This window comes from Caenorhabditis elegans, chromosome X, assembly GCF_000002985.6.
Source record: "Caenorhabditis elegans chromosome X".
Lineage (NCBI taxonomy): Eukaryota > Metazoa > Nematoda > Chromadorea > Rhabditida > Rhabditidae > Caenorhabditis > Caenorhabditis elegans.
In genome coordinates, this window is record NC_003284.9 from 7,438,347 (window position 1) to 7,458,268 (window position 19,922).

The 19,922-nt window shown below is 34.0% G+C and overlaps 1 protein-coding gene and 8 non-coding genes across 9 annotated transcripts; 3 read left to right on the forward strand and 6 right to left on the reverse strand.

Annotated features, from left to right (window-relative positions):
• Positions 1–1,045: 1,045 nt before the first annotated feature.
• acl-12 (Putative 1-acyl-sn-glycerol-3-phosphate acyltransferase acl-12) lies at positions 1,046–4,231 on the reverse strand. Its single transcript, NM_076859.8, has 8 exons — positions 4,103–4,231; positions 3,714–3,804; positions 3,554–3,642; positions 3,376–3,506; positions 2,790–2,973; positions 2,409–2,543; positions 2,130–2,362; positions 1,046–1,565 (listed from the first exon to the last, which is right to left on the reverse strand). The coding sequence occupies exons 1-8, from the start codon at positions 4,227–4,229 to the stop codon at positions 1,380–1,382; spliced, it is 1,176 nt and encodes a 391-aa protein (NP_509260.1). The 5' UTR covers positions 4,230–4,231; the 3' UTR covers positions 1,046–1,379.
• Positions 4,232–15,671: 11,440 nt separating this feature from the next.
• On the forward strand, positions 15,672–15,873 carry K08A8.16. Its single transcript, NR_071481.1, has one exon. It is a non-coding gene; the product is annotated as an Unclassified non-coding RNA K08A8.16 (non-coding RNA).
• A 1,840-nt stretch (positions 15,874–17,713) lies between these two features.
• Positions 17,714–17,928, forward strand: K08A8.22. The gene has a single exon (NR_071482.1). It is a non-coding gene; the product is annotated as an Unclassified non-coding RNA K08A8.22 (non-coding RNA).
• Positions 17,929–18,201: 273 nt separating this feature from the next.
• Positions 18,202–18,351, reverse strand: K08A8.6. The gene has a single exon (NR_071483.1). It is a non-coding gene; the product is annotated as an Unclassified non-coding RNA K08A8.6 (non-coding RNA).
• A 225-nt stretch (positions 18,352–18,576) lies between these two features.
• K08A8.28 lies at positions 18,577–18,718 on the forward strand. Its single transcript, NR_071484.1, has one exon. It is a non-coding gene; the product is annotated as an Unclassified non-coding RNA K08A8.28 (non-coding RNA).
• A 183-nt stretch (positions 18,719–18,901) lies between these two features.
• On the reverse strand, positions 18,902–19,049 carry K08A8.20. Its single transcript, NR_071485.1, has one exon. It is a non-coding gene; the product is annotated as an Unclassified non-coding RNA K08A8.20 (non-coding RNA).
• Positions 19,050–19,122: 73 nt separating this feature from the next.
• K08A8.21 lies at positions 19,123–19,263 on the reverse strand. The gene has a single exon (NR_071486.1). It is a non-coding gene; the product is annotated as an Unclassified non-coding RNA K08A8.21 (non-coding RNA).
• Positions 19,264–19,325: 62 nt separating this feature from the next.
• On the reverse strand, positions 19,326–19,539 carry K08A8.31. The gene has a single exon (NR_071487.1). It is a non-coding gene; the product is annotated as an Unclassified non-coding RNA K08A8.31 (non-coding RNA).
• Positions 19,540–19,795: 256 nt separating this feature from the next.
• On the reverse strand, positions 19,796–19,891 carry K08A8.24. The gene has a single exon (NR_071488.1). It is a non-coding gene; the product is annotated as an Unclassified non-coding RNA K08A8.24 (non-coding RNA).
• Between the last annotated feature and the right edge of the window lie 31 nt (positions 19,892–19,922).

The following is a 19,922-nucleotide window of genomic DNA, read 5'->3' on the forward strand; positions in this document are numbered from 1 at the left end:
GCCTTCTTTCTCACAGTCAGTCTATATTTTTCTTTCACCGTCTCCACTTGGGTTTTGTGATACAAAAGCAGTTAATACTGACTTACCTAATGTTCTCTGCAAATAGAAAGTGAAGAGGAGATGGACATATTTGCAGAAGTGAACATTTTTACCGATCTAAAACTAGTTTTGCTTTCTTTTCTATTTCATACAAAGTGGTCTAAAAAATGTTTTTTTTAATTGGCGGACAAGGCAAAAATCAGTTTTTTTTTATGGAGGGATTTTATCAGTAACTAGACTTTCAAAATGTTTGTTTAAATTTCATCCACCAAAAAAGGTTTGCATTCTGTTTTTTAACTTTAGTCATATGTTTTTGAAGTATCCGCAGAGGTGCCTATTTAAAATTTTTGCTCTGAAATTCCAGCAAAAATTCCATATTCAACACCTATCTAAAACAATTTTCAGTGCGTATATGTGCTTTCACTACTCGACGAAGCTCAAAGAATTGCTAAAAATCAGTGCATAATTTTGATAGTCTGAATATTACTTTGAAGTCTTTATGGGTAATGTTTTTGGGAAAACAATGTGAAATTTTCAAATAGAATTGAGTGGAAAATAATAAGATTTTTAAAATATTTGATAATTTTTAAACTTTCAAACGTTTTTTAACCAGCAAAAACCAGATTTTGAATCAGTTTGTTGAGCCTAAAAAGCAACATGAAAATGCTCTAAAAACTATTTCAGATCAAAAGTTGAAGAGTTGAGAATGGAGGTTTGCCACTTAAGATTGTTTTAAGTAAGTATTTTCAAATGGCACATTAAAATTAAATGTTTCAAGGTTTAATAAAAAGTCCATTACATGTATTTATAAATATTTTTCTCTGGAAGTCGTCTTAATGCAAAAAAACAAATATTTTGCTTAATGCTCCGTTGGTTCAATTAATTTATAAAAAAAATGTATTTATTTTTAGTTCAAATAATGTTTTTTTTTTGATAATAAGATAAAACAAAAAAATTTCAGAGTAATATAAATTTTTTGGCTATATTTTTTTTCTGAAAAGTCAAATACGTAATATTAAAGAATTTTATTTATTTGTTAATTACAAATAGTTCGGGCAGATACGTACTGCAAGTATGACTTCAGACCTGTTTGAAGATTGGGGGATCTTTTGACGTGGTGCTCAATAACAAATCAAGTACCCAAGATGACATGGAAACAAATTGGGGGAAACAATGAAATCATAATAAATATTATTCAGAAGCAGATAACAATTTGAGTACAGACAAGAAATGTAACAAAATGTAGTGGGTGACAATCCATAGGAAGAATGTGTGAGAATGAAATAACCAGTATGTAAACGTAGAGGGGATTGAAAATGAAACGGTTATTCAAAAAAAAGTTAAAAAATGGATAAAAATGACGTCCAGGAATGTACAATGAGAGGACGGAGCCAATACACGTAATGCGCGTAATAAAGACATCCCCAGAACACCTGGGCAAACATCATCTCATAGTTGTTTGGAATCACTTTTGTCTTATCTCCGGGAAAATGACCCGTTTTGTAGAACTCCGCAAGAAGCTTGTCCTGAAAAATTAAAATAGTTTTTATTAATAATGAAGTTTTTGTTTTCTACCAATGTTATTTCGTTCGCAAAAATATTCGTTTAACTTATGTCACTGTATCATCACTGTATCTAATAAACTTATTTTTAAACCACTAACACACACAAATTGCCAAAATTCAAGAGTTCAACCTGTCAACTTTGTACCGCCAAAAAAAATTGAAAAATATTCAAGATTTTTTAGTGATTATCCTAATACTTTTGATCTAATCGAGTGGGATTAATTAGACTAGATTCATATTTTTTCAATCACTTTCCTCAAACATGTCCAAAAAAGTATTCGAAGCACCTACACTGTAGCATGTTATCGCTATCAATGACATTTTTATTGTTTTGAATATGCATGGAAACTACAACAGAAGTCACAATTTCCTAAAATAACTCCAACAAAGTGCTCATTGATGCATCAATTGTATCATACACTTAAAAATTCTAGCAATAATTTGTGGTTGTATATTTGCATATACACATTTAAAACTTTAACTAATTGTAGTTGTAAGTTAGTTTTATGAAAAAATATTTTGTACCTTGATAATATATCTTTCGTAGAGAAACTCCTTCAGTAAATTCTCATCCGACCACTCAGGCTTGACAGGAATAACATCATAGTGAACTGCGAATTGGGAAGCTTCGACGGATTCCCAGTCACCCATCATCACATCACAAATGTCTGGAACAGCTCCCTTTCTGTACCCAATTGTTGCGTCGATTATGTACTTGATTGGCTCTCCTTTACCACATTTAGACATTGACAGTGAATCTGAAATTGAAAACGGAATAATTGCAATTTAGAAAGTGTTAAATACCATCAGTGGGACCGAGAACATCGAGGACGGCGTGAGCAGCTCCGGTTCTTGGGTAAACACAATTATCCAAAGGCTTTAATCCATTTTTCTCGGCAAATGTGCGACCACTGTTTTTTACAAGGTAAAGTCGGGAACCTAAAATTTAGTGCAATATTAACAGCTTGTTTTTGAATTGTACAGCTATTGGGTTAAATCAAGACAATTATTTCTTCCAAATCGATATTTTTTTTCAGTCAAACTGGTAAAGTTTTGTGTATGAATTTTAGTACTGTAATTTGTTAACTGTGACATTACCAGCCAATTCATCATTTCAAACCCAAAAACAACAAAAGTGATAAAGAACACCACGTGGGGAAATGGACGTGACAAACAAGAGCATACCTTCTGGATACATGATCACCCATCCGTAGTCATATTTGTAGAACGAGTTTTTCAGATGATCACGGAAGCTTGAAAGCACACTGTCGCGTTTGCTGACTCCGCCGTTAACAAAGAAATTTCCATGAGATGTCCACATGACTCCGAGTGGTGTGTATTTCCAGATGTTATAGATCACCCACATCCACTGAAAGAAATTCAAATTACCTTATTAACTTTGCATAATACCTGAACTTATTATTGTTGGAACAAATTTTTTCAATATGAGTGATAAATATTTTTAAAAAATGTGTTCAGATAATCTAACCGAAATTGTGCTTCAACGCAGAATATTGGTAACATCGGATAACTAAACTTTCGCTTTCGATATGTTGAACTATCATTAAAAATATCTGACAAATATTGAAGAAATTTAATTATAAAATTTCAATGTTTAGTACAATAAAAAATTTAAAACCAGTTCATTACATTGGAGTTGTAATTTACCTAATAATTCTAGGCGTGAAATTGAATTTAATTCTTTACACTTTTCTGCATATTTCTACTTCCTTTTTTATTTTTTGCAAATGTTTTTAAAAATATTTTTTACCCGTGATCTGATTGATCCTTTTCCATTGAGACTTTGCATCAAAACAAAATGATCAAGCAACCCAAGATGATTTGCAAGCAAAAGGCACTTTTCTTCTGCGTATCCTGCCAGATTCGTTCCATATTCGGTTACTGTAACACATTCATTTTTTTCTAATTTCCTATTCTTCAACACTCACCAGTAGCCCCAACAAAAACAGACACAGCGTTCCAATGAGCATTAACCATCGCGCATAATTTGTGCTCGAGATAGTTGAAGAGAGGCGTGCTGGAAAATGTAGAGAATAAAGAATGGAATAAGTTTTGGTGTGCTAATTATATATTTTTTCGTTCACCAACCTGAAAAGCATTAATGGGAATAAAAGTGATACGGTTATCACGCAAGCTACAGGAACAACCCAAGCAGTCATGAAAAAGAAGTAAGCCGCGCCTGAAAAATGTAATTAATTGCTTTTTGCATTTCTCAGTATAGTATTTTTATCCAGAACAATCTGTGATTCTTTATTTAAGACGTCAACATGTTCTCTATTATAAATTTTATATGCTTGGCTTTCTTGCAATACATCACCATCACAAAGAAACTTGCAAACGCGCTCCATCAACCAGGCACGAAAAATTGGGCAATGCAGTTTTAGATTAAAGTTTTCTCACAGCAGATTTGCCTCACTTTTGACAACAAATTTTTTTTAAAAGAAACAATCCTATTGAAAACTCAAAATACAACCCACCAACAAGTGAAATGATACGTCGAATTTCTATAAGATGTACATTATCTGTTCGCTCGGACATGTCGATGTTTGCCACCCGAACTCCGACCTTCTGGTCGTCGGTATCCATAAGACCGCTTTTCAGCATGTCTGAAAATTTAAAAATGGCTTAAAAAGGTGTGTCGGAATGCCAGGGAAACGGAACGGAAAGTGAAGCAGAGAGCGATCAAGAAAATAGGTTTTTGCATATTGATAAAAGAATGATGAGACTCGTGTATAAATGTGTGAATACATAATCAAGCGATGTATGATGAGGGGTATATTAGTAAGTGATGTAGTAAGAGTGAGAAGAAGACTCAACAAGAGAAAAAGAAAAGGACAGCGTGCGATACGTCGGGGTGGCCAGCGTGGTGGGATGGGACAGGAGGTTCTGTTGTGTTTCGTGTCTCTCTCTGCACATTGCAAAACGACTCCTTTATCTGCGCACTCTCTAATCTTCACTCCCCGAACCCGCACTTCTGTTTGGAACCCTAGAAGCTCAGAGAGCCGAGGTCAACCAACGATAACCAGATGGCTGTCCTCTTAGTACCTAGTCAGTAGAATGTTTTGCAACTTGTCATTTTTCTTGCCACTCCAGTGTTGCAGCATTTTCTGTTAGAAAAACTTTAGTGGTGTCAAAAACATTTTGCTGTTTTGAATGTAAGGAATGTAGTCTTTTTTCACACAATGCAAATTTTTCTTTAAAAAAACAATTAGTGTGTTTCACAATCTACCAGCTGCCTTTGATTTGCAAAATTGAATGTCGAGAGGGGAGATATATGGAAATACGTACACAGTGAAAACACAAGGGGTGGGAATAATGTTGTTCTAGGTATTCAGCGGATTGGAATTCAAGATGTATCTACAATCGAAAGGAAAACAACATTTTATATGTTTTTAAAAAGACTTGAGTGGGAAACATATACAAACATTTTGATTATATTTTTTTGAGGACTGAAGAACCCAATTTTCACAAAGGGAAGATGGGTCATTAGGTTTTTTTGAAAAATAACTTTCAAACGACGCAAACGTTTAAAACAAATGTGACGTGTAACAAGTTCATAGACATTTTTTTAAAAGCTTTCGTACAATTAATTTCTAGACAATTCTAAATGCGTTCTCACAATTATTGATAACTAATCATATGTTGCAAAAATTACCAAATGGTACAGTAAAACATCTAAAATTTTTATTTACAGTCGAATAGTTACCTATCACAATTCTAGAATTCGGCCAAAAAAGGTTTTTTACAATTTTCATACTTTAATTTTGTATTCACTTCTAAATTGAAAAATTATAGAGGTCAAACCTGCAACAATGGTCAAAATTACTCACAAAAGTTAACATTTTGGGAAAATTTGAACATTTACAAAAAAATTCACTGAAAATTTTGAAATACTAAAACATTTTCGAGCGTTTTATTCATTTGTTATATATGAAATCTTCACTGACAATACTCTAGTTCTGAAAACAGTCTCAGCATTTTCAGAAAAATCTAGTTACCTTTTTTTAAAACATTTTTGTATCCATCCTTCTTAGTTTTTGTGATGAAGAAATAGATATATAAATATACAGATTATTCAGTTTTGAGTCAAAAAATTCTAAATTGAATCTGGGAACTGCGCTTCACTAAACAATCAAATAAAACTGACAGAATTATAGAAAAGTGGACAACTACTTAAGGGAATCATTAAGTCTTGGGAAGATGATCTACACCGTGTACCAAAGTATCATAGTACAACGAGTGATAAGCGTGGCAGAAAGAAGAGTGGAGGAAGATAAATAGGTGGAGCTATCATCTAAACAATGATGTTCTCACCCGTTGCGTTTTTTGTTCGCGTTATAACTATGTGAATTGCGTATGAACGAAACGATTGAATTTAGGCGATGAGACACAGATTAGCATACTAATATTCATATGAAATGAGGCAACTTTCGAAAGTGTATTTTATGTGATGTGCACAAGTTCTCTATTGCATTTGTTTTTTGAACTTATACATACGCATACAAACCGGACAAAACTGTTAATTGTGGAAAGGAAAAACAAATTTCAAATGCCTTGTGCTTCACAGCATTGTTTTTCTATGACGAATTTATTTTTTCTAACAAAAATGGCAGTGAGCAAACAAATGCAGATAGATAACAGTTTCAAAACTAGAATGCGCAAGAAGTGTAAATGTCAAAATCTCTCACGCTCTATGCCAAGCAGTTTGCAGTAAACTGAGTCATTTTTTATGGGAACATCAAATAGCAATTTTTGATTTTGTGAATGGTATTTGACTGGCAAAAAAGTGTAAAAGGAAGGCAGAGCAGATCGTAAAAACGAAGCGAAAAAAAGGACACAAAAACTTGGCTGGTACGTTGAATAAAAAAAATTTGAAGTGAGAAGAAAAGGCGGAGAGATTGCGAAACACATGAATCTCACGTTGCTTTTGTCAGGACAAGCGACAAGGATATCCGTCCCAATGATGAGCTCATACTTTTCCCCCGTTTTTTTCAGTAATGAGAAAAAAGGAGTAGCATAGAAAACTGGTAGGTGTTTTAACCTTGTCAATAAACGAATAAAGGAGGAGCAAGAATTTTCAATCGTAAAGTGCCCCGTCTCCAATGACTACAAAATCCGTATCCTTGGAGCTGAAATGTAAGCGAAAACAAAGCAGAAACTACAGAAATATAGAACTTCTGAAGGAAAGGAAAAATATGTTAGACGTACACAATTACTTTTTTTCTGTTTTTACGACGCGGGATTAGGAAATAATATCCAATTTTTTCAATTCTCAGTTTTACTCAAAATTATAAGACAGCGACAAAAACATTGAATATTTTGGGGAATAGCGAATTTCTTATTGGTTTTTGGAAAATTTAATCTATGAAAATTATTTGACAGCACAAAAAGTAAAAAAAATTGTTTTTAACAGACACAAATTTTCCCCCATAAAATAATACCTACTTGAACTTTTAAATCTTTTTGTAAGTTCATTGAAAAACTTTCAACGTTTTTAGAATTAATTAAATATGGTTAGTTATTTCCCTAATTTTCCAAATTGTTGCAAATTGTTAGCCAAACAATTGCCGAAAATATAAAATTTCAACATTTTTAGAGTGTTTACATTTTTGGTAAAAGTTTCATATTTTAAGCTCAAAGTTTCTTAGGCCTCGAGATATTTTAAAGTTTTGCCTTTTTTAAAACAATTTTTATTGTTGCCAGAAAATTATAAGTATTTAAAATCTAAGCGCCACCTAACCTGAACAAACTCAACGATAAGTATGAAATTGTCACCTTTTCGTATTTTAGAGTTTAATAAACGCAGAATCAAATACTTGCCTAAGATACCAAGTTTTAAGAGGTATGACAAAATGTAGCACAAATGGAGAAAAATTTTCAACTAGCGCGAAAAAGTTCCTCGCTGATAATGGAAACTGATCATCAGCTGATATTCCTGCTACGCCTTGTTTTATCAATTTTTGACATAAAGGTCGTTTTGCTACACACGTTAGCTAGAGTACCTGACAATCATAGACAAGAGTATTCAGTAATTTGGAGAAACATTCGAAACATCACGCAATATGGGTAGAAGACAGTGCGAATAAGTTGAGGTGAGAGAACGCGTTGATTTTATTAATGACTGTGTGTATCCTGTCCACTTTTAAATGATCAGAAACTATAAGGAAAATGAAGAGGAACCCTAAGCCAAAAAAAAAGAAAAAAATCGTAATTAATCCCCAGTTCTGAGGAAGTACTGGGGAATACACGCATATTTTGAGAGAAAGAAGGAACGCTGAAAAATATGGTGAACATGTTGAAAATTTTTGCCAAAAAGGGGAAGTGATGGCCGTGCTTTCAAAAACAACCTAAGCATATGTGCAAATAAAATAAGTTTGTGGTCTTGTTGAAAAAAATGATGAGATATAGAAAAAGTTGAGCAGAAGCAGATATTTAGTTCACAAACGTTTTATGTTTTAGCCCAATTGGTAGCTTTATGAGGTCAATTAACCCCACTTTCTGGAAAGCAACAGCATATTTTCTCACTTTCAAGTATGAAGAAAGCACGAGAAAAAGGCATACTCCTTGAATTTATACTTTTTCAATTTTGCAGTAAAAAGGTCTACTCCAATTCGTTTTATCCTTCTTCTCCGTGTTTCACGCTACACATAGTATTTGAAATGAACAGCACGTGAACTTCACGTGAACTTCACGTGAACACCAAATATACAAAATTTCAGTGGTTGGTGTGATTTCTGAGAAAAATTTTTTACGATAATATAATAAGGAAAAAAAAAACCAAAAAATCAACTTTGTTTCTTATGCAGCTGCTGTGACCAACAAATATTGGATTAAATTTTTGAGAGATCAAATTTTCGTGACTGGTCGGCTATTTTTGGCCAGTTTGTGGCGCTGTTGTAGCATTCAAAATAATGTATGTCGTCTAGGAGATTTCAAAAGCTTTGTCAGGAGATGGAGCACATCTTGGACACAAATCACGGTAATGTATCGTGTTTTGTTTGCGCGGTAAAAAAAAACAAAAATCATTGGACAATGTTTGTCTAATGACTGTTCTGGTAAATTAAAAGGGAAATAAAAATGTATTTTCTTTCCAGCTCCCGGAAATAGATTTTAATTTACTTATTCCAATTTGTTACGCAAATTATGTTGCCTGTCGCCTATAAATGTACATGAACCCACGAAAAAAAACGAAAATGAAGTTTAATATTCAAAAAGAGCAGTTAATTGAATTTTAATCAAATTTCAGCTACTGCGTTACAGGCATTTTGGTAAATTTGAAAGTTTTGCAAAGTTCAGTATTCTTCCAAAATTTTCAGCCGCCATAACACGTAAATTGTTGTGCATTTTTTAAAATAAAATTCGTTCAGCTGGAAACAAAAATACAACAATTTAGAAGTTAAAAAATCTATCAAAGTTAATCTTTTTTAACAAACACCAATTCAAAATACAATAGTGTTTTGTTTTCAGAACACGAAAGTTAATTTGCAGCTGGACATGTTAAAAGTTTGATCATTTCTAGTAATTGTGATTGATCACTTTTTTGCTCAAAATTGAAAGCACATGATCTAACGTGCAGGGTTTTGAAAACGCAGCTGAACCATTAAACTCTTGGAATAGCAATATGTTTTCATTGGGCATGATGAGTTTTTATGAAAATGCTTATACGTATTGACTTGTTTTGAAATTAATGTTTCAACTTTGGAAAAGTTATAACATAATAGATTTTCAGTATACATAAGAAAATAAGTTTAATAAACTCAAAGCAACACCACAAGTGTTTATCTTATTTTTTTACATTAATCATTTAATAAAACAACTTCATATGTAAATTTTGACCTCCTGCTTGCAACCAAAACAAAAAAAACTATTTGCCATATTATAAACAGTTACGGTTACCCACCTAGTGTGGGCCAGCTGCTACAGTATTCTGAGCAAAGTGACAGAGTTTATAAACATTTCTGACCCGACAGCAGTTGGATAGTCGGTAGCTTTTAATATGTTCTTATGATGATTGTAAACTAACAGGACAAATCTGTAGGCGGACAAAGTATTGGATATTTTGGTTGATGAGATATGTCAAAGGATTTTACAGTATTTTTTTTTAGAGAAACATGAAGAAATTGAAGAAATATTGGAAAAAAACTAATTTGTAAGTTGAGTCATGAGATGAATTCTGAAACAACTTGCAATTCCGTATTTCTCTGAACAAAATAAAGCTAATTATAAACAGGAAATCAGTTTGGGCAGAGAAATTTATGAAATTACTTTTTCATTGAAAATAGAAAGATTGATGACTAATAATGCCGTCATAAAACTGTTGAAAATGAAATAATAAATGATTGTTCGAAAATGTTCAATAACGCCTCAAATTTTTCCAGTAGGTACATGAAGATGGAGTAGCGCTGGTGGTAATTTTGCCCAATATAATGATCCTAAATGACCAAATAGATTTTCAAAAATTTGTTGCTTTTAAGAAAACCCAGGCAACATCGCATGTTCTGGTCTTCAAAATATTTTGACGCAATTAATTCAAACAAAATTAAAGCATACAGTGCGTCCAACTTCTATAGCACCCCCCTCCATTTCGGCCGTTTGGAGCTTTTCAAAATATTTTTTGGAAAAGTGTTAGTGCAGTTCGATAGCAAATGTTGAAAAACCTAAGCTCCCCAATTTTTCTAATGATATCTCAAAAATCACGGAAATTAGGTCAAAATATCTGAAAAATGGCCGTCCAACTTCTATAGCACCCCCTCTGATTTTTGACAAATTTCTGTAAATTCGGGGTTTTCTTCGTAGTTAATGAATTTATTTCGTAAATAACTTCACACCAAAATAATCAGGTGGTTCCACTTTCACATTTAAAAAATAAATATAACACTTGAAAACACGTGGAATGCCTGGGATTGTCCTGGAACGTTCTTATTTGCTTCAGAGGCCATATCGGCTCCCAATGATTTTCGCAGCACCAAAATTAATCAAAATGTTCTTCTCCGTCTATTCATTACTATGTAATTAGTTGTAGAAAGCATTTATTCATATGAACCAAATGGTAAAGGGAGCAACTTCAGTGGTTTTTAAAAGGTTCGATTTAACCATGAAAACGAGCGTTCGGAGGCGTAGAGATAATGGTTGGGAATACATTTTCGACTAAAAATTACTACATTATAGCAAAAATTAAAAATTATTTTATATGAACAACAAATCCGTGGAAATCCATGGGTGAATCAGATGCCAGACATCTACAATCGCAGGTTCAATGTTTTGTCTGGTAGCTTTTGCATTACTTGACCAAAAAAAGATTCAATGAGCGAATTCGCTAAATTTAACTTGAGTTATAAATACAACTAGCAAAATCGTCATTCGGAAAGGTATATCTTACTTTTCTGTCTAAAATTTTCGCATGTTAGCTTGAAAAAAAGACTTGCGGCCTCGCTTTGCCTTTGTCCTCTTTTTTGAGCGGTCTCATGATCTTTTCCGTATAAATTTTCAAAGACTTCTAATCAAAATCGAAGCTTCAAAGACATTTGAGCAGGATGAGCTGAAGTTCTGTACAATACAAAGTCAAAACCTTCAGCTCTGCGCCTCCAAACGCTAGTTTTCATAGTTAAATCAAGCCTTTTGAAAATCACTGAAGTTGCTCCCTTTACCATTTGGTTCATATGAATAAATGCTTTCTACAACTAATTACATAGTAATGAATAGACGGAGAAGAACATTTTGATTAATTTTGGTGCTGCGAAAATCATTGGGAGCCGATATGGCCTCTGAAGCAAATAAGAACGTTCCAGGACAATCCCAGGCATTCCACGTGTTTTCAAGTGTTATATTTATTTTTTAAATGTGAAATTGGAACCACCTGATTATTTTGGTGTGAAGTTATTTACGAAATAAATTCATTAACTACGAAGAAAACCCCGAATTTACAGAAATTTGTCAAAAATCAGAGGGGGTGCTATAGAAGTTGGACGGCCATTTTTCAGATATTTTGACCTAATTTCCGTGATTTTTGAGGTATCATTAGAAAAATTGGGGAGCATAGGTTTTTCAACATTTGCTATCGAACTGCACTAACACTTTTCCGAAAAATATTTTGAAAAGCTCCAAACGGCCGAATTGGAGGGGGGTGCTATAGAAGTTGGACGCACTGTACAAATTAAACGAAACATTATTATTTTGGTTGGTTGACTTCCAAAATTAATTGGCAAAAATTGAGTAATTGTCTTTTTGACAATGAGTAATACATTTTCGAAAAGTTTTACTGTGATACCTGGTCATTTTGGCCCCATACTTCTTTTCTCCACTGGAGCTACTTCATTTATAATGTTGGAAAAATCAAATGAAAATAACTGTGACGATCCGGACAAAACAAAATTTGCTCCAAAAATCGTTTACTTCCTTTTTCCGAAATTTTTTGTTGTTCTTTTAATTTTGTGTTTCTATCTTAGTTCTGAAAGTTTTTTCTTTCAAGCAATTTATACTGCTGATTGTAAATTCCATGCAAAATCACACTTAGACGGATAGCGTCTTATGTTTTTTTAAAAATGGAGTAGCCTCAGTGGGGAAATTGCTTTAAAACATGCCTATGGTACCACAATGACCAAATATCATAGTAAAAAAATTAAATAAAATTTTCTAAATTTTATATGATTTTTTGAAAATTGAAAAAATCTCGAATTGCATCAAATTCCTATTTGAATTACCGCCAATAGTTCGATGTTCGATGGAGCGCGCTTGCATTTTTTTTACTTTTATTTATTAATTTTTCTTATTTTTGATTGATTTTTCATGTTTTTTTTTTGAGTAATTTTACTGAAAATTTGATGAATAATTCAAGATAAATGTAAATTTTTTATTAAAAAGCGGGCGCTAAAGCCTTAATCTTTGAAATAGAATATTTCAGGCTCAACGTCGCTGAAAAACGTGCTACCTCTGTTTTCAATTATTTTTAGTGAACAATCTACATTTATCTTGAATTTTTCATTAAATTTCCAGTAAAACTACTCAAAAAAACATGAAAAATCAATCAAAAATAAGAAAAATTAATAAATAAAAGTTAAAATAATGCAAGCGCGCTCCATCGAACATCGAACTATTGGCGGTAATTCAAATAGGAATTTGATGCAATTCGAGATTTTTTCAATTTTCAAAACATCATATAAAATTTAGAAAATTTTTTTAAATTTTTCTACTACAATATTTGGTCATTGTGGTACCATAGGCATGTTTTAAAGCAATTTCCCCACTGGCACTACTCCACCTTTAACGACATTTATGCACAAATGGTGTGATCTGAAATTGTTATTCTGAAACAAAAGAGACCTTTGGACTTGTCTAATAAAGTTAGAGAACCACGTGCAATGAATTTTCAGTTCAATAATTTAGATAAGGCGCCGCTGAAATCAAAAATTTAATCAATTAAAAATGCCTCCAATACTAAACTACCGTATTTATTCTATTAGTATAAAATCTGTATTAGACTTGAATTCCCTATTAGTATTTCACCTCTAACACCATCCGAAAATTAATATTGGTTTTGCACTCCCTAGTCTTGCATTCAAGTTTTTTTACAAAACCTCCTCACTAATTTTAACATTTCAACAATGATTTTTTGCGTATTTTGCAATAATTACTCACAAAATTTCAGAAAAATTATCAGATATAACTATAAATTAGCCGTTTTAGATTTTGATACGCTTGTTTTGACGCTCACCAAAAAACCAGCAACGGATATTGAATAAAAACTGGAGTGCTTTTAATTAATCATATGCTTGTGAATTTTCGCGGGTGTTTATAAGTATCTACATGATCAGTATATAAAAAGTTGAGAATATATTGAAAACGAGACATTCCAATATTGTCATGTTCACAATGTAGACTGAATTTGACATATTAGTTTATTTCAGTTTCCCGATGGATTGTCGTTTTATATGCAGACCTACTGGTATGTAGATATCCTACTAATAATTTAGAAATTAATAAATTAAACTATTTGAAACAGAAGGGTTTGATGTCTAAACATTCTACAAGAGTTCAAAACAAATTCAACTGGAACATAAACGGTTTTCTTGACTAGTGTTTGTGATATATGTATTGTTTGATTTACAATGCATTTGATAACGTTTAATTAATTTTAATAAAGCAAAACATGAAAAGAATTTGGGGAATTCGTTTGAAATAACGAAAAATATCTGAAGTACAAAAATTTATTTAACTAAATGCTCGATGGCTCTTTTCTTCCAAAAATCATGTGAAACGAATTTAAGATTGTTTAAAAACAATTTTGAAAAAATTAACAAAACAACATAGATTAAATATAACTTTGTACGGCTGGTGAATCAGACGAACGACCCTATACAACAATACAAAAAAAAACAAAACATGTGTTCTTCAGTTCAAAATATGAGAAGAACAGCAATAGCTGCATGGAACTTTTCTATGATTCAAATTGAAGCTTGAGTAAATCGATACAGAAACTGAAATCATAATAGGCAAATTGAATTACAACGTTGAAACAATTTAAACACATAATCTTTTTAAGAATAGATGAATGAGAATGAAAAATCTTATTAACGAGTTTCGGAAATTTTTAAAAACTATTACTGTTTATTATTAAATTTAAATTTGTTACTATAACAGACTTAATGCCTCGAATAGTTTTTCAATGGTTTGTTGTCAGCAGCTTTCCTCTTAAAAAGGGTTATAGGATCAAATCCAAAAATAGCAAACTTGTCAACCTTCCCCGCAGTTTTGTATCCTAATTATTCAACAATTTCGGCAGTGGCCAATTCACACATTAGTCGCAATAGCTGATTACGCAATTGCAATGTTGCGTGCTAGCACATCAACAATAGTTCAACACGAAGCAATCAATTCAGTTTAACGATGATCCAATCCATGAAATCCGTTAAACCTCACAGGTGGTCGTCTCAAATATGATATCTGTATTTTATGCTAATCGTCATAAAACACCCCGTCTGGCAGCTAACTGATGCTCCTGTTACTTACTACTGTTGCGGAGGAAGTGTTCTCGGTTAGGCAGGAAATGTAGAAGAATAGGCTCATTACTAGCGTTGTCTCTGATCCGGTCGCTTGTCTTTTGGTTGTTAATTACAAAACAATAAAGTCTAGGGCTATTAAAACACAAAGCAAAATACACAAGAATAAATAAAACAAAAATATAATTTTAAAAACTGATGGTCCACCAAACAATAAATAAAGAAAGTTGGAAAACATATTCTGTGACGTAAGCGAGTGGGATGAGAAATATGAAAACCGAACGAGTCACATGTTCTTTTCCCAGCTGTTTCTTACGTTTTTATTATTTCAAATGCACTTGTTTTAAATTGTTGTAGAGCTGCGAATAAAGATAAGTAAAACCAAAAAGCCGTTTTTGAAAATGAAAATTTAGAAATTAAATTTCAAACGTTTTACAAACTCAATGGTAAAAATGTGAGCAAAGTCTATTTTTTCCTGATAGTTTTGAAACGAGTTATAGGTTCTAGAAAATCACGTTTTTTCATTCACAGACGTATCAACTATAGGACTGAAACAAAAATTAATGCCTGGGTTAGAACTTGAAGTTTGAAAGTTAGAAAATTGAAAATCTGTTTGGTAGAAACGAAGTCTATAGCATTCTTGAAGAAGGCAAAATTCTAAAAACGAAGTTTGAATTATAAATTTCTGACATCGAAATTATCAGTATTATCTTCCCTTGCACAATTTATCATTTTCATCTCCACCTTCAAACCAATTTGACTTAATCTGTGTATTTACCAACCATTAACAGAACAAAATTAGGCCATCAAATGTTACTTTAGCTCTAATTTCTACCTTAGCCTGTAATTTCGACGTTTCCCGCAGCTTACAAGCGGATCATCCCCCCTCCTAAATCCATTTCTCTCAATGAACTCATTTGCCGAGCGGCGTCTTGTCATCTGTCACTAAAATAATAGAGAGTGAGAGAAATAGACCCCATGCTCCGACTAGTGGTTCGTCACAGCTCATAATCACTGGACAAGTAATGTATAATTCCGTAAGCTGCTAGGCGGGAAAGGCTCCTGCTTTTCCGACAAGAAAGGATGGGACCCAGCTGCCCCTTGAGTGTACGCGGAAAACCAGGCTCCGTGTCAATACTGGCTGATCTTCTGCTTCTCTTCCACCACACTTCTATATGGATGTACATATGAAGCATGCTGGCAATTATCGCAATACACAATTATCGTTATTATTTTTATTAATACAAGATGGAAGACGCGGAGTGCAACATGAGCATAGTTGCGGAATATGAAAGCACATCGGCATGTCGCTAATGACATGTCTCACTGCATAACACACGGTAGATTGAGCGTTTGATTGACCGATACGTACCAACTGTTAGGATTTCACACCTAGTCGGTTAAGAGGATTCAAAAATTATAACGTTGTTTTTGAATCAAGTAGAACTCAAGGATTTGTTTTTCAAATAATGTTTTGCTCTTTTCAACTAAGCAGTTATTTTGTCAATATTTTTAATAATTTGGCTATTCGGAAATTCCCAAAAGGAAATTTCCCAAATATTTTTAAATTCTGTAGTTTTCGAATAATTGAAATATCGAACCAGAAAAAAAAATTAGTTATCAAGAAAATCAACCAAAATCTCTAGAACTGTATAACTCGGTACAGAAAATATATCTACAATTTAATGATTGCATTATTACTCATTACTAGAATCTAATTTTGAATGTTTACATGTTATTTTCAAAAGTTTCGATCTTGAAAATTGTCCAAATTTGCAACATTTTCAAAGACCGATGACCGAACTGTTCAAAACGGTTTCAAACTTCTTTCGGATATATAATTTCATTTCTAGAAACTTTAGTAACCAAGCATTTTTAGTTCATTGGTAGTAAAAGTTCTACTTTTCCTTCTAAACCAAATCAAAGTTAAAAAAAAATATAAAACAGTAGTTTTCCTTGGTTTCAAGCATCTACCCATTTTTAACTTCCAAGTTTTACTCCGTCCCTTTTGCGGAATTATCATTGTTCCTTTTATGATATTTCCAGACCTGGAAAACAATTTCGCTTTTAGCGAAATCAGAATTTCATAACAATAGACGTCACATGACGCATTCTAAGACGACTCATCAAATCATGAGAAGTAGTTTTGGTGAAAGATGAAATTTTTCAATTTTTTGGTCTTGAAGATTGTATGTTTTGGATGCTGAGCTTGAAAGTTTAATTTTTAAATTTGAAAAAAATGCCACTAAATTCAAAAAATCAAATTATTTGAACAACACGTTGCCAACCCCTGTTGTACCTAGTTGCTAGAAACATTAATAATAAAAAAATACTGTATGTGAAGTATGACAAACTGATATAATTGCATTGAATGATTAGGACACCTCTATAGAATACGGTGCCGACACATGTACATAAATGGTGCATTGCATGATTTGTCTTCGGCCCTGGGCTATTGAATAGAAAAAATAGGAGAACGAAAACCGATTATTAATCAGAAATGTCTCAAGACGTTCCAGTCCCTAAATTATTTAAAAAGTGAAATGGGGTGAGATAATAATGCTCAGTGTTTATATCTGTAATTTTTAAAAACTCCTTAAAAAAGCCACATTTTATGTACAAACTTCCTAACTTTTTTTCAATTCAACACAAAAAAGATTGGAAAGTTTACGATTTCAACTAAATTAGAATTTTCGACAAATTAAAAAATAATTCAAAAAAGATAAAAAGAAATATTATTGCAAAATATGTTATTTAAAGTGTTTTAAAATTTTTCACACAAGCCCACATCCCTTGTTGTTTGAAATTTTAGTGAATCAGAAATTTTCGGGTCATTTCTAAATTCAACATGTACTCTTGTCCATCGTACATAGGAAAATATGATTTCAATTCGAGACCTAAAACCTAACGGGATTGAGATTTGAAATATGACCAGGAGTCACATCTTTCTATTGTTCCCAGCAATTCGGCAACAAGGAAAATGAAGAAGTAATTTACGCAATCAACCGAGTGGGGATTATCTGCTAGTTTGCCTTCAATTCATGTGTCCGCGTGCACTTTTCTCCGTTTTCCACGATCGACCTGTTGTGAGCCGTTGAGTCAGTCGTACATCATAATTTAGATGCCCAAGACTGGTAGACAATAGAAGTGTGGCAAGATAATTAATAGGATCCCCAGCCTCCGGACCACGCGGATGAAACCCCCCGCTGGTTTTTGCGAGGGCACCTTGGTTACCTGTAAGACTCACACCGACACTCGCCCTGCTTATTACCTCCACGCTCGGCATGTGTCGGTAGTTAGGTGTCATGTTCCAATAATAGAAGAAGAAGGAGACACATATGCGATTTGAACCTTAATCTGGTACAACAAAGCAAAACGGGTCACTTGTTGTGAGAGATTGGAGCAAAACAACTTGACGTCAGAGCATCAAATGATTCACAGCCTGATTGTGAGCCGACGGTGTTGGGAGAAGTAGGAGTATTGGCAATGGGGGTTAGGTCTCTCGAAATATTGAAATGCTCCAATATCCAAAATTCAACATAAATTCAAATTATGTAGACTTTCCAAATTACAAAATTTCTCTGTAAAAAACTTCTGATTGAACAAAACTGCTCATCAAAATTCTTTCCAATACAGTAAGTGTTTGTTGATTCTTCTAGCATCAAAATACTAGAATATTCAATTCCGAACGGGTCCCCTGTCTCCAGACAGGTGTGTCCGACGAAGTTCATTGTTCTCTTCCCTTCGTCTCTCACCCACTGCAATCTGATTCTGAGCATAATTGTGGATGCTCAGAACTCGCACTTACCCTGACTTTTCAATCTGTGCAAACTGGTGAGAAAGCATCAGGGAAAAAAACAACCAACACTCGCAAGATGGTTCGAATATCCGATACCCCGAAGTTGTGTGGGTTCGCTTTCCAAGAACAAAGAAGATGGAGGAACTCGGGTGGCCAATGTTTGCGAACACGATGTGATACACACAAATGGACTCGTCTTCTCGCTCACTACTTTTCGCCTCCCGTCTCCCCATCTTTCCGCCGACTGTAAATACCATTACCCGAGAGTGATTCCACACAAAAGGTGGGCTGCGCACAACCTCCCTGCCTTCAAAATCCGATTACCTAGAGTGAGAGCCGAGCAAAAATGAGATCGAAGAAGAGGAAGTTTTCGGAGTTAAGAAGACAACAAGATCAAGTCTCTTTCTAAATGTAGTGTTTTCCAGAGACCCCCTCTCTCGGAAATGTTACCTTCAGGCAGCTTCTTCTTCTCCAGAATCGGCTCTTCACACTTCTCTGCAATCCACACATTGTCTATCCCGAAGAGCACAACACTCTTTCACATCGGCGTCTCGTGTCTCTAAATTCTCCGGGATAGACTACGGTAGGAAGCTTCACCCATGTGTGTATGTGGAAAAGAAAACGAGCGAGTGAGAGTGTGTGAGTGGACTACTTGCGCTCAAATTGGCTCAGGTGTACGATAGTCAATCATGACGCCGAGCCAAAGTCAGGAGGCAGCAGAAAAATAAATGAGAGACTGCCCCCTTTCCAAAGCTTCACTACATCCAAAACTTACAGAGCTCCCAAAAATATTAGTCAGTTATTTGAACGCCCCCTGCTGTGCGGTCTGAGGGGCACTTGTGCTGCTTTTGCCAAAGTCATGCATATGAATATGGGACAAAATTGGTTGGGCATCGTCAGTCTCCCGTTGTTTTCCACTGGCCAAGATTGGCGGGCAAATGACTTTCCAAAATCTCCCTACAGCAATCAAAACCTCGTACTTCGGTGTATGAGTATGAGAGTGTGCGCGCGTGCGTGCTTCAGGAGCCACGGAGCCGGACTGTGGACGACCGAAATTCGATCATACACTGCTCGGCGGCAGCTCCGGCTATTTTTGTTTGAGTTGAGGAATTGAGACCACCCTATTCCGATTCCATCACAACCCAACTTCACCACACAGGAAGAAACAGTATGTATGTGTGTATGTGTCGAGGCGCAAATCGAATCGAGAAAACGAGACAACCAACAACCCGATGTTTGACAATTTCGCGAAATTCATATGCACAGTTTTCGTTGACTCTTCTCGGTTTCTTCTCGTCTGCCTCTGATACATTCACTTCACCATTGCTTGTTTGAACAAAATAAACTTCTCGGTAACGACCAAATCAAGTAAAGAACACACTTTTGGTTGGTTGTGTGCAAGTAAAAATACCAATGCATCTTTTTTATCAAATCTGGGTGAAAAAAAAGAAGCCTCCGGAAACTGACTGCTTCTTGCTTCAATCTTTTTTAGTCGTTTGGTTT

What these genes read in the sequence shown, in the direction of transcription:
- acl-12 (NM_076859.8), bottom strand. Translation starts at nt 4,229, where the DNA reads ATGCTGAAAAGCGGTCTTATGGATACCGACGACCAGAAGGTCGGAGTT. An exon ending in TGTTTTTGTTGGGGCTACTG is followed by an intron (nt 3,507 to 3,553) that starts GTGAGTGTTGAA and finishes AATGTGTTACAG; the next exon opens with TAACCGAATATGGAACGAAT. An exon ending in AAGGATCAATCAGATCACGG is followed by an intron (nt 2,974 to 3,375) that starts GTAAAAAATATT and finishes AATTTCTTTCAG; the next exon opens with TGGATGTGGGTGATCTATAA.